Here is a 14226-nt window from a genome sequence, read left to right as displayed (position 1 = left end):
ACAGATACACAGATACACACGTCAAACTTATAACACCCCTCTTTTTGGGTCGGGGGTTAAAAACAAAACGCAAAAACAAGTTGCAGGCTGCAGCGTCCAAACATTTTGTCCAGAATGAGCCGTCTTGTGGTACTTAGTACTACAAAAATTTAAACATCCCTGATAAATAAATAGAATACGTAAAGGTACCTACCAGAAAAAGAAAGGGCTTCATTTTCAATCTATACGTGATAGCTACAAGATGATTGTTTACTTTGTGTAATCAACCCCTCTTATTCAATGCACATCCAATCAGCTCCGGACCGACGAAAATAAGAATACGAGTGAATACAAACCAACCATAATGAAAGTATAAAATGGGGGTGCTGTGTGGCTAGCATACAGTTCGGAGAATAATTTAATACACGATATTTTGTGTGGGATGTATGTTTTATTCGAAGCTGGAATTTAGCGTTAGCTATATCAGACAGCGAATGTACCCATGATTTCAATTTTGTGTAAATTTTGACGTTTACCTTTCCCGTTACACGATATGCAACAAAAATTACAAGAGATGACAAGTTATCATTCAAAAATTAGGTTATAAACGTCACTTTCAACTGAAAACGGGCAATTTTTTAACAGGTTTGAAATTGCTTTAACTTTTAAGCAAATATTAACACTCATATCAACTTATCAAGACGTTGAATGTAGTCACATAACCACGTAGGTAAGTGTTTGTTTTACAAAAGGGATGGACCGATGGACGAAAGTCAAGGTTCCTGTTGCGTGGCAATGCTGTAAAGAATAAGGACACTGTTTCCACTTTTGCATAATATCTTTAATTTTTTCTTACGACAAATATTGCTAGACATGTTGGTTTAGTACAAGGTCCTTTTAAGTAATAATACAGACCTACAATATTATAACGTCATTGTGCAATGTACTTACAATTGTTAAGTATCAGGAAAATTGCGCTCGCTCTCTTGCAATTCTCCACTTGCAATAATTTTATAAGTGTCTTAACTGTAAGATAGCTAATCTGTGATGTGGTTGATTTATAAAAATCGAATAACTCTCTCTACATTCTCTACATACCTTTCTCTAATATAAAATCCTTCTCCGTATCGGATTATTCAACTATAAAAACCAAGAAGTATATTTTTAAATCCTATGAACCGCCTTTACTATGGTTAATGGTAGGTATATGGTACTAGCAGCTGCAGCGGTCTCATTGTGGTTTGATGGTCAAAAATGTAGCGAGGCGAATGTAGTTCATAATTTGTGAATTTGTATGGAGCAAAGTGCACTTGAGCGACGCGGCACGGCAAAATATATAGTAACAGTCTTATTCATAAAAATCCCTTATTATAGGTTTACAACGTTCATTAGCTAAAATGCTCATTAGGCTTATTAAACGTTTCATAACTTTCTTTATTCATAAAGGTATACAATAAGTTAATAAGTATATAGCTACGTTAAGTTTTTATGGAGCAAGGCGTTGCCGCGTCTCGTCACGCAGCGCAAATGCGTTTGGACCTTCTCTGACTAAAAAGTTCTACGTTCAATAGTTTAGGGAATCTGCCAAAATCATTTCTCTATTAGGTTATTTATTATTATTGAATAATCAACCCTTAGTAAAATTCTAGAATATTAGGAATGGATGTGTCTTTCAATTATTGTACAGTAATAGTCATAAATCGATAAATAAATTAAAACCTTTCAGCTTTTATAAAATAACGACGATCTGGCCCTCACTGGCTCTTAGCCCATAAAAGAAATTCACAGTAAACTTTGCTCAAAAGAGGACATAATATTTCAATTAAAGGAGTCTAATGATAATAAATATTAGCATAGCAATCAAGCTTCTTTTCTTACACAGAAAATGAATTAATTTTTCCTTTCATAATGTTTACTTTACCCTGCAGTTGGTCAACTGATAATAACAAAGTGAAGCTCTTGAATGATAAAGAAATTACTTAGCTATAGAAATGCTCGAGCTTTTAAATAAATGTTATTAACTAAGTTAATTAACTGTTATGCCCGTACCTACTTAGTTATATTATGTAAGTAATACAAACTTAAGTATAAAAAGTACTTATTTCATTCATTCTTTTATTATGCATTCCAATATTATTGACAATGATTTTCACAATTTTTTGTATCATACATTATAACAATTTTTGATGGATTTCAAAAACATACAATTAAGTACTTACATACTTACTTAGAAGGGTGTTGCATAATATTATGTGAATAATTCGAAATGACGTGGAACTTTCATTTACTTACTTATTTTACAAACGAAACTTGATTTCGAACTATAAGCAACCCAAAATTTGTGAGGCACAACACTAGGCGTGTTATAATGGTTATAATATTATTTATAATAAAAAATAATGCTGTAGCACCAAGTTTTTAGTTAAGTAGTTAGGTTTTACTTTGGTTATGTACGTGAGCATTATTTTTAAAAACATTAGTTTTCCACATCTTTTGTCGACAACTGAAAATAATAATTTACAGTTTATTTACGGCTTTTTAGTTTTCTGGTAGGAATTCGCGTAATGTGTCACGCGATTAGAAAACTTCACGGGCATGCTCTGCGCTGCGCTCCGCCATATGTGCGCCGGCCCTAACTCCTTACTTCGCTGCACTCCGACAGCAGAGACCAATCATTCCAAAAGTTCGACACCTCAAAATGTAAATAGGTACAGCGACGGCTTCTGATAGTTCAATATGGCCACACGTCAGCTGACGGCGCCAAATTGAATATTATGCACAAATTGAATCTACCCTACTTGGGCACCTGTCAAGCGAATTCGCCGCCCGCTTCCGAAATATTGGTTCTCATTGTACGGCGTAAACGTGTTATCGAGTTTGCATGTTGCATATTATGTATGGAATGAAAAAATGAAAAAGTAAGTAATGAATGAATTGCATAAAATTCGTAATGATCTGGAAAAAACCTTATCAAATGAATTCGCAGCCCGCTCTCGAAATATTGATTCTTATTGTACGGCGTAAACCGTTTCACTAAGTTTTATAACCCCCGACCCAAAAAGAGGGGTGTTATAAGTTTGAAGTGTGTATGTGTGTATCTGTGTATCTGTCTGTGGCATCGTAGCTCCTAATAAATCGGTTCAGCCGTTTGAAAGTTATCAGCGTTTTTCTAGTTACTATAACCTTCACTTGTCGGGGGTGTTATAAATTTTTAATTTACACTTGTACTATTTAAATGAACTTATGATCGCCTGTCGATAACGGATTTGGTGTGACCAATGCAATGGCTTTGCTAGACCGGTTAAGATGTTGACCTCCTATCCAAGAGGTTCAAATCCCAGGATTCGATTCTGGGCTCGCACCTCTAACTTTTCGGAGTTATGTGCGTTTTGAGTATCTATTTATTTATCATTTGCTTTATCGGTGAAGGCAAACATTGTGAGAAAATCTGGATGCCTGAGTGTTGACCTCAACCTTGTGTGAAGTCTGCCAGTGCAGATTTGGCCAGCGTGGCGCACTATAGCATAAACCCTTCTTCTAGACCCATGCTCAGTACCTACCTATTGGGCTGGCTGTGGGTTGATCATGTAAATGATGAAAGACTATGATCAAAATTCTTGATAGTTAAATACCTAAATATGTAAAGGATACTAAGTTAAAACCAACAAGGAAAAGTCATAGGTCCCATTATAGCTACAAAACAAGTTTTCTTTGACCTTAGTTTAGATACTGTAAAGAAATCGGTAAAAAGCATGAGCTCGCTGGTTTCGTTTGTTTCATTGTTGAAGGTGGTATCCTCTTTTTACCTGACTGCGGAAAAGCCAAAAGGAAGGGTTATGATTTTAGCAGTCAATGTATGTATGTATGTGGGTATGTATGTTTGTATCCAGATTCTGTGTGTTCCACCGTAGCGCCTAAACTACTGGACCGATTTTGATGAATGAGGTGTCAATCCATTTGTCGTAAAGGTCCGGGTAACATAGACTACACTTTATACGAAAAAAGTTAACCTAACGGATGTTACATGAAAAAAAGTGAGGGTCTCAAAAATTTTTTTTGCTATTGTATCGAGTGGGATGTCAAATACAAGAGGAAAAAAAATTGAGTTCATAAATGTAAATGTACTACAACATTAAAATGTACCAAGCGACAGAAAAACAATTTTACTACAATATTTCGGCGTTTATTAAGACGATCGCAGTCGGGTTTTAGTTTTCAACTTTATTTGTCATTAATCAGATAAATGGTTGAGATTTCTTAGGATCTTAATGCGGTGGTTCCCAGATCTTTCCGCATACGACTCCACTGGTGCGCTTCAACCCTAAGTTTTACGATTATCATGATGATGATTATGATTATGATGGCTGGTATTCTTCAAGGCACAGAGGAAAATGACAGAGCAAATTCGAAACTCCAAAATCAATCACCCATCCAGTTACAGAGCTTACAGATGACCAGAAAACGCCGCCCAAAACTATCATAGCAAAGCTATTCGTTCGCATCAATATGTACCAAATTTCGTGAGGCGTCTAACATATTCTGCCCTCAAAGACGTCGCTTCGTGATGAGTGATGACCACAACCGTCCTGCTAAGAGCGTTACGATGAAGAAGGTAAAGTCACCTTTGTCATGTATAATACTCGAGAAGTAACAAGCAGTAAGAAACCCTACTTAATATTATAAATGCGAAAGTTTGTTACTCTTTCACGCAAAAACGACTAATTGGATTTGGCTGAAATTTATAAAGGATTATACCCTGAATTAACAGATAAGCTACTTTTATCCCGGAAAATCAATGAGTTCCCCTTGTGAGTTCCCATGGGATTTTTAAAAACCTATATCCACGCGAACGAAGTCGCGTGCATCAGCTTGTATGATATGAACACATTCCGTAGTATATTTAGTACAAGCCGATGCCCGCGACTTCGCCCGCGTGGATTTAGGTATTTTGAAATTCCGTGGGAACTCTTTGATATTCCGGGGTAAAAAGTAGCCTATGTGCTAATCCAGGATAACTATCTATCTCCATTCCGAATTTCAGCCAAGTCCGTTCAGTAGTTTTTGCGTGAAGGAGTAACAAACATACACACACACACGCACACATACACACAAACTTTGTGTGTATGCGTGTGTGTGAAGTGTGATAGTGTGAAGTGTGATCAGCGTTGCACCCGTGCGAAGCCGGAGCAAGTCGCTAGTACATAATAATAATAAAACTGTAATTGAAACGGGGCAAAACGTAACTCCATAGAGGGATCATTAGAGTCTATAACCACGCAAATAAGTAAAGGATAAGGATGGGGGAAAATTATTATGATCGGGAAATGTATCTATATTAACAGGAAAGCCAACCTTACGCTATAATTAAAGCAAGTCGTTAGATTTGGAAGTTGTTTCAACGTTACAAAAGCTTATAGGAAATTAATTAATTTACTTGGCCGTGCTCACTTCATTATACCGAAAATGGAATTTTGAACTGCACAAAGGTAGGAGTCAAAGTATGATATTGGACCAGGAAACGTTATAGATCAAAGATGCTTGAGAAAATGGTGGGAGAAAGTTCAAAGCATTATTTTATATAGGTAGTTTAAATACAGGTATTGTTTCCGGTCGACCGACTTTCTTTAAAGAGAAACAGAAAAAAATCATACTAATTGCTACCTCTGCAAAGTAGAACTACTGTAATATAAATTGCCCTTACTCTGCTAACTCTGCTCTACCCTTAATAGGTACTACCTACAATTTTTTAGGGTTCCGTACCTCAAAAGGAAAAACGGAACCCTTATAGGATCACTTTGTTGTCTGTCTGTCTGTTTGTCTGCCTGTCTGTCTGTCCGTCCGTCCATCCGTCGTGTCTGTCAAGAAATCTAGGTAGGCAGGTAGGTAGGTCTTATAGCACAAGTACAGGAATAAATCTGAAAACCGCGAATTTGTGGTCACATTATTTAAAAAATAATTAAAATATGTTTCAATTTTCAAAGTAAGATAACTATACCAAGTGGGGTATCTTAAGAAAGAGTTTTACCTGTACATTCTAAAACAGTTTTTTATTTATTTTTATGCATAATAGTATTTGATTTATTGTGCAAAATATTGGAAAATTACCCGAGTAAGGAACCCTCAGTTCGCGAGTCTGACTCGCACTTGGACGGTTTTTATTCTATGAACAACTAATGGGATAGGTCTGGTCTATGTGGAATGCCCCACCTAAGCACAAAACTAATTTTAACTGTCCTATTTTTTATTATATTGTCCTAACTATTTAAGGCACTGATTTCTTCAAAGTTGATTATTTCCGTAATTGCTCTTAACAATTAAGAAGGTGTAATATTATTTGTGACTTAAATCCGCACTTAACTTATTCTCGTGACTTAATAGTACATTTAACACCGTGAACAACTTAAGTTACGGTACGTTACACGCCTTTAGGTCACACGAGGTATAAAATAGTTTACTTTAATAGCATAGTCGATGAGCATTGACCAAGTCTAGACTATTATTGCACGCCGTGGCTGATGGAATTTAGGTAAGCCATACGTGCGTAATGCACCTACTATTCAAAACGTAAATCGTAAAAGCTTCACTTAAATTTTAGAAACAAAACGTTAGTTCTAATTGAATATTCAGTCTGAATAAGCACACAAGATAAATTTATTACAATCATACACAATTCAATCAGGATCGGGTTTATTTCCCTTACAGGAGAGACGGTGATAAAAAATCCTTTTAAAATTCATGAGGTAAAAATTGTCGATGGTGCGCTTCTCAATATTATCCGTAATCTAGTAATGAGGTTGCCGGGAGTTTCTTTTAGGAGATCATGGAAAATTTATTTTATTTCATTTATTTATTTATTTCGGAAAAGTAAAGGGGCATAGGAATGTTAGGATTTAATTTTCTCTCTAAATATAATTTCTCTAATAATTATGAATGTATGTATATTTATTATGTTTATTAATATAATATTAAATATAGGTATATAATATAAGTCTTTTAAAAATTCCTTGCGACTTGGTACTATCCAACATCCAACACTAGCTTCTCCTTTCAGCAAGGGTTGCCTGGAAGAGATAGCTCCAAGCAATAGGGCCGCCTTTACGCACAATTGTTTTTTCTGTTTTCTTCTTTCTATGTTGTGTTCCTTTACATGTCTTTTTGTGTGCAATAAAGTGTTCTATCTATCTATCTCTCTAAAAAATAAAATAAAAATCTATTTATTTAAACGTGAATGGGTTTATTTATTTTATTTTTAATATTCCTCTTTAAATGTTATGCTAGGAGTGGGTACCTACGACAATAGTCCAAAGGGTGGCAAACAGGACAACTGCCCGGGACGGGAAGGTCTCTTGATGAAGGTACGAATAGGTAGGTACTAAATACTAATGTGTATTGAAATCTCGCGCCGCGTATTACAAAACTCACAAAGCGTGAGTGCAGCATGTAATGGCATAATTTTAAAACTCTATTTACCTATAACACTTGTAGTTCTCGTCAAGCATCTCATCACATCACATCACATCACACTAATATTATAAAGGAGAAAGTTTGTATGTGTGTGTGTGTATGTTTGTTACTCCTTCATGCAAAAACTACTGGACGGATTGAGCTGAAATTTAGAATGGAGATAGATTATACCCTGGATTAGCACATAGGCTACTTTTTATCGCGGAAAATCAAAGAGTTCCCACGGGAATTTTAAAAAACCTACATCCACGCGAACGAAGTCATAAAATACTTTCAATTTACATAAATTCCATGAAGGATGGGGGCCTCGCAAGGATCTAATTACAATCAAAGCCTCGTAATGGCCAAGGCCGCTCCTGTACCTCAGACAATGAAGATTTCATTATTCTTTCTTCTTCTTTCTTTTTTCTTTTTTTAAAAAGAATATTAGCCATGGTAATCATGACTAATACTCTCCTTTCCCCTCCAATTAAGCGTAAAGCTTGTGCCAGGAGTAGGTACGACAATAGTGCAACGGGTGGGGTTTGAACCGCCCGACCTTTCGGAAATTAGGCCGCTCCTGAACCGTTGAACTATCGAGGCTCTATTAGGTATTTCTTATGTACATGCAATCAAGCCTCATAGTAATAATATGTTCCTAATATGGGTCTTTACATTAAAGCGGATCTTAAACTTCATTAGCAATTCAAAGGATACCATGCTCTCCCTATGGAATATGTCAAGTGCACATCAGACGCTATTATGACTGAATACTGACCAATTAGGTCCATTGACTTTTGTCCAAACGGTCAATAGTCCACCTCCACATTCCACATCCATACTCCATACTAAAATTATAAATGCGAAAGTGTGTCTGTCTGTCTGTCTATCTGTCTGTCTGTCTGCTACCACTGAACCAATTTTAATGGGAACATACTTGGGGTACATCCCGGGGAAGGTCATAGGCTACTTCTTATCCCGGAAAATCAAAGACTTCCTACAGGATTTAAAAAAAAACGAAGCCGCAGGCATCCTCTAGTTCTCTAATTTTTTTGTTTAGGTATCTATCTAATCTCTTGTTATTACTTCGAAATTGGTAATAGATTTTTCGGCTTCCAACTATTCGACTGTGTTGAAATTTTACAGAAACATGTGGTTTAGATGACAAAATATGTCAATTTTATGACTATACTAGCTGATACCCGCGACTTCGTTCGCGTGGATGTAGATTTTTTAAAATTCCCGTGGGAACTCTTCGATTTTCCGAGATAAAAAGTAGCCTATGTGCTAATCCAGGGTATAATCTATTGCCATTCTAAATTCTAGCCCAATCCGTCCAGTAGTTTTTGCGTGAAGGAGTAACAAACATACACACACACACACACTCACACACACATACAAACTTTCTCCTTTATTATTATTATTTAGAGGCTGGAGGTGGACATTACAATACTGATGGCGTATGGCAGAACAGTCCAATTCGGATTACCTAATTTGCTTTATTTTCATGAGTTCAAAAATGATAATGAATATAGCCTGATGATGAAAATTACACTGTATCTTCTTAATGTCATGTTGTGATAGAATGGTCGTGTTTAGGTCTATTCTGTTTTCATGGATAAATTCAAACTTAGGAAAATTAAAAAACTTTTTACCAAATACTCTAAAGATTTTTTACTTTCAACTTTACTAACTTAATTATTCAAAGCCAGATAATATTTTGTATTTTCGTTAGCTGGCTTTGAATAATTTTAGCTGTATTTAAGTATTTATAATGTTTCTTGTGTAGTAGTGCAGTGTAAGTGTGCAGATTTTTTTAACACAGAAGTTCTGCATGAACAAATTCTTTTACACCTTTTTTTTTTTTTTTTTGTTGACGCTGGGGAATGCATTTACGCATCCCCCCCGGAAGCTAGCCAGCCAGCCGTGAGGCAGCCAGCCAGCTTAGGGAGGGTATGTGGGACTCGCCGGCCGAGAGGCGACCGGAATACCCACTAAACCCCAGCGGCGCTACTGCGCGTCGCCTGGCGACTGGGTCACGGGAACGGCCGAAGCAAACAACCGCGACCCAGCCAGCGACGTCTGCCGAGGCAGACCCTCCACCGGGGACCTGCTCGGTCCCCAACACCGCCCCTCCGTGACGCACCAATGAAGTGCGTTCCCCGACCTTGGGACGCGCACGTCGCCCGCGTCCCTTCCGCCGCTTCGTCCACTGTGCCCTCTGCTAGTCAGAGGGACACGCGGATAAACCTCCCCCCCTGCCAGGTCATACCATATAGCCAACAATATCTCCGAAGAGAAATTATTAGCCATGTTACCGGGGCGCACCGGCCCGAACACTGCTCTTCCCCTCGGACGCATCCAAAAGGGACCAGCAGCATCCAGGCACACTGGGAGGTTACCTGGCTGGCGCCCCAAATTCTTTTACACCTGATGAAGTTGGGTGTTTGTATTTATTACTTAATTAAAATTTTATCAGAATTAATGTAAAATGCTTGGATATCTAAAATAATAATTGCTTTGATACGTCATACAAATATTTTGAAGCAAAACATAATTTTGTCTTTACTGGCTCACAACAATATTAATTACTACGAGACCAGCGAAGACTTCTAAGATTTTAAATTGAAAACAATTAGGAAACGAGAATTTAAGCATTCGGTAAACTTAGAAGTTAGCGGAAATTCATAATGATTTTAATGGGCATCATAATGACCGGATATTTTAGATAGCAATTTAATATCTCTGTATACAGTACGGAAGTTTTTTAATAAAAAAGAATGGCCAAGTGCGTGTCAGACTCGCACACCGAGGGTTCCGTAGCTACAGTACAGTCGTATTTTTTCGACATTTTGCTCGAAAAATTAAAAACTATTATGCATAAAAATAAATAAAAATCTGTTTGCGGCACTTAAAAATGCTCAAGGAAAATTCGAGCACCTATCTATTAAATACAAATAAAGAAACCCTTTTTAACCCCCGACCCAAAAAGAGGGGTGTTATGAGTTTGACGTGTGTATCTGTCTGTGGCATCGTAGCTCCTAAGCGAATGAACCGATTTTAATTTACTTTTTTTTTGTTTGAAAGGTGGCTTGATCGAGAGTTTAGTTATAATCGAAGAAAATCGGTTCAGCTATTTGAAAGTTATCAGCTCTTTTCTAGTTTTCTTATAGAGGTTTTTGTGTCGGGGGTTTTTAAATTTTGAGTTATTTCAATTATAGTAAGTACATAACTATAAACTAACAAAAATATTCTACGAAGTTCCTTTTGAGGAAGTGGATTGAAAACATTACTATCTCGAAATTCACAAGTACAAAGTTTGAAGCTAATTAAAATTTCCGGATAAGGCTTAGGACACGTTAAATTATATAGCGGATAGGTTCGTGCTTTTCGGTGTAAGTACCTACACTTCTAAAATAAAGCTTGAAATGAAATTTTTGAAAAACGTTCCCATACTAAAGTTTGTATGTTATTATATTTAAAATGGACTAAGAGCCAGCGAGGGCCAGACCTTGGTTATTTTGGTTGTCGCATAATTGTCAGTTGGCTGTGCTACTCTCTCCAAACATAACCTCAAAAACTTCACGTTAATTTCTATTTTCCGTGTTTGATTTCATAAAATGGCTTATTTCAGCGGCTTAGAAAAATTTGCCATAGTGTTCCTCGTAGGTTTACTGCTGTATTTAGTAAAATGTGTTGTTAGTTTAGTGTACACTTATGTCATCGGACCGGCAGTGAATAGAGTGGATTTCAAATCGAAGGGAAAGTGGGCCTGTAAGTACTTACCTACTTACTTTCTTTTGTTTGTAATATACGAGTATATTATAATATTTACTCAATTCAGAATGTGAACAAATTTTTCAATACAGACTAGGTTCAATGTTATTGACCTTTCTTGAAGAATTAATGTAAAATGCTTGGATATCTAAAATAATAATTGCTTTGATACGTCATACAAATATTTTTAAGCAAAACATAATTTTGTCTTTACTGGCTCACAACAATATTAATTACTACGAGACCAGCGAAGACTTCTAAGATTTTAAATTGAAAACAATTAGGAAACGAGAATTTAAGCATTCGGTAAACTTAGAAGTTAGCGGAAATTCATAATGATTTTAATGGGCATCATAATGACCGGATATTTTAGATAGCAATTTAATATCTCTGTATACAGTACGGAAGTTTTTTAATAAAAAAGAATGGCCAAGTGCGTGTCAGACTCGCACACCGAGGGTTCCGTAGCTACACTACAGTCGTATTTTTTCGACATTTTGCTCGAAAAATTAAAAACTATTATGCATAAAAATAAATAAAAATCTCTTTGCGGCACTTAAAAATGCTCAAGGAAAATTCGAGCACCTATCTATTAAATACAAATAAAGAAACCCTTTTTAACCCCCGACCCAAAAAGAGGGGTGTTATGAGTTTGACGTGTGTATCTGTCTGTGGCATCGTAGCTCCTAAGCGAATGAACCGATTTTAATTTACTTTTTTTTTTGTTTGAAAGGTGGCTTGATCGAGAGTTTAGTTATAATCGAAGAAAATCGGTTCAGCTATTTGAAAGTTATCAGCTCTTTTCTAGTTTTCTTATAGAGGTTTTTGTGTCGGGGGTTTTTAAATTTTGAGTTATTTCAATTATAGTAAGTACATAACTACAAACTAACAAAAATATTCTACGAAGTTCCTTTTGAGGAAGTGGATTGAAAACATTACTATCTCGAAATTCACAAGTACAAAGTTTTGAAGCTAATTAAAATTTCCGGATAAGGCTTAGGACACGTTAAATTATATAGCGGATAGGTTCGTGCTTTTCGGTGTAAGTACCTACACTTCTAAAATAAAGCTTGAAATGAAATTTTTGAAAAACGTTCCCATACTAAAGTTTGTATGTTATTATATTTAAAATGGACTAAGAGCCAGCGAGGGCCAGACCTTGGTTATTTTATAAAGACTGAAAATTTCTCTGCGTATTGTCCTCAACACAGAGGAAAACAATCGGAAGTTTGGATCATGGTCATATTCACCATGAATATGGTGACTCCAAATCGCTAAAAAGTGAGTTACGATGTTTTATTTGCAGGTGTCGATAATTATGTACATTTCATCGTATTTAATTCGATAAAGTTTATAAATATACACCCTAAAGTATTACCCTCCTTCAGGTGGAGAACAGTAAAGAGGCACCCGCTACCTCTCATGAATAAATCCAGAGCTGAAATGTCTCGGCTCGGAGACCCCGGATAAGTTACAAAGTTAATAAGTTTCATAACATTTCTGAAATCGTGTAACTACAATGCGACTTATCACTGGAAGCAATCAATTTACTTGAGCAAGTTTATTCTACTTTAGAAATTCGTTGGTCGAAGTTTATTCTCAAGTTTAGTACCTACGTACCTACCTACCTACCTACTATTTAAATCGGGCTAGGAGTCTATCTTTGTATGGTGTATTATAATGTCTTAAGTGCCCACGCACTCGAACTGAACTGCAGCTGAACGGCGCGAACAGCCGCGACGCGCGGCAGTGGCTGGAGAGAATATCGTGCGGGGCGCTGCCGCGACGCGCAATTCAGATGCAGTTCAGTTCAAGTGCGTGGGCACCTTTACAATTATTTGCCTAGTCATTAAGTGCACCATGAAATTAGGATCAAAATCGTTAAAAATAATTACTTAAAAAATTGGAATAGTTTTTAGGGTTCCGTAGTCCGTACCTCAAGAGGAAAAACGGAACCTTTATAGAATCTTTTTTCTGTCTGTCCGTCTGTCGTGTCTGTCAAGAAAACTTATAGGGTACTTTCCCGTTGACCTAGAATCATGAAATTTGGCAGGTTTGGAAAACCGTGAATTTGTGATTAGGTACATCAGAAAAAGAAATTAAAGTGTGTTCATGAACAAAATAAGTATTTTAAATTTTCAAAGTAAGATAACATATATACAATCAACTTGTATATTCAAAAACAGATTTTAATTTATTTTTATCGTGCAAAATGACGGGAAAATATCCGAGTAGGTATGGAACCCTCGGTACGCGAGTCTGACTCGCACTTGGCCGGTTTATTAACCGACTTCCAAAAAAGGAGGAGGTTCTCAATTCGTCGGAATCTTTTTTTTTAATGATGTTTCAAGTACTATGCAGCAGAATCATCGATGCAGCAGTATAGTATGGCGTAGTCTGATCTGTGGTCTGAACTGAGCTTACGCTTATCAACAAGCGGTCAGCTCATGACCATTTGTTCATATCCTGACTTGACTGACCTAAATAACGTGCAAGAGCGAGATCGCGATAAATAAATCGCCCTCTACGGGAAACGAAACCGTATGTTATGATGTTATGTTATCGCACGTGTAGATCGCACGTCCATTCGAAACGTTTGACGCGCAAACTCACTTTCTTCGGTCATTCGGTCGCCCTCGTCAGTCGTCAGTGCGCACTGCGCATGCGTAAAGTGTCAGTTGGCTGTGCTACTCTCTCCAAACATAACCTCAAAAACTTAACGTTAATTTCTATTTTCCGTGTTTGATTTCATAAAATGGCTTATTTCAGCGGCTTAGAAAAATTTGCCATAGTGTTCCTCGTAGGTTTACTGCTGTATCTAGTAAAATGTGTTGTTAGTTTAGTGTACACTTATGTCATCGGACCGGCAGTGAATAGAGTGGATTTCAAATCGAAGGGAAAGTGGGCCTGTGAGTACTTATTTACTTTCTTTTGTTTAATGTTTTGTAGTATACGAGATTATTATAATATTTACTCAATTCAAAATGTGAACAAATTTTTCAATGCAGACTAAGTTCAATGTTATTG

At 36.7% G+C, this 14226-nt stretch overlaps 1 protein-coding gene and 1 long non-coding RNA gene across 4 annotated transcripts in view; one reads left to right on the top strand and one right to left on the bottom strand.

Annotated features, from left to right (window-relative positions):
• Positions 1-806: 806 nt before the first annotated feature.
• Positions 807-14226, bottom strand: part of LOC123870777 — an 18341-nt gene continuing 4921 nt past the window's right edge. The window contains exon 3 of the long non-coding RNA XR_006797151.1: positions 807-818. This is a non-coding gene — a long non-coding RNA (uncharacterized LOC123870777). The remainder of the gene's footprint in view (positions 819-14226) is intronic.
• The window catches only part of LOC123870776 (very-long-chain 3-oxoacyl-CoA reductase-B), a 26587-nt gene continuing 23318 nt past the window's right edge, over positions 10958-14226 (top strand). For 2 of the 3 annotated variants that reach the window (XM_045914186.1, XM_045914187.1), the window contains exon 1: positions 10958-11196. In XM_045914186.1, the coding sequence (XP_045770142.1) occupies positions 11043-11196 (154 nt within the window). In that variant the 5' untranslated portion in view covers positions 10958-11042. Of the gene's footprint in view, positions 11197-13757; positions 14109-14226 lie in introns of those variants that run through there. The other variant, XM_045914185.1, reaches the window with a different exon arrangement.

This window comes from Maniola jurtina, chromosome 13 (assembly GCF_905333055.1).
Source record: "Maniola jurtina chromosome 13, ilManJurt1.1, whole genome shotgun sequence".
Lineage (NCBI taxonomy): Eukaryota > Metazoa > Arthropoda > Insecta > Lepidoptera > Nymphalidae > Maniola > Maniola jurtina.
This window is presented reverse-complemented; position numbering and strand designations above follow the sequence as displayed.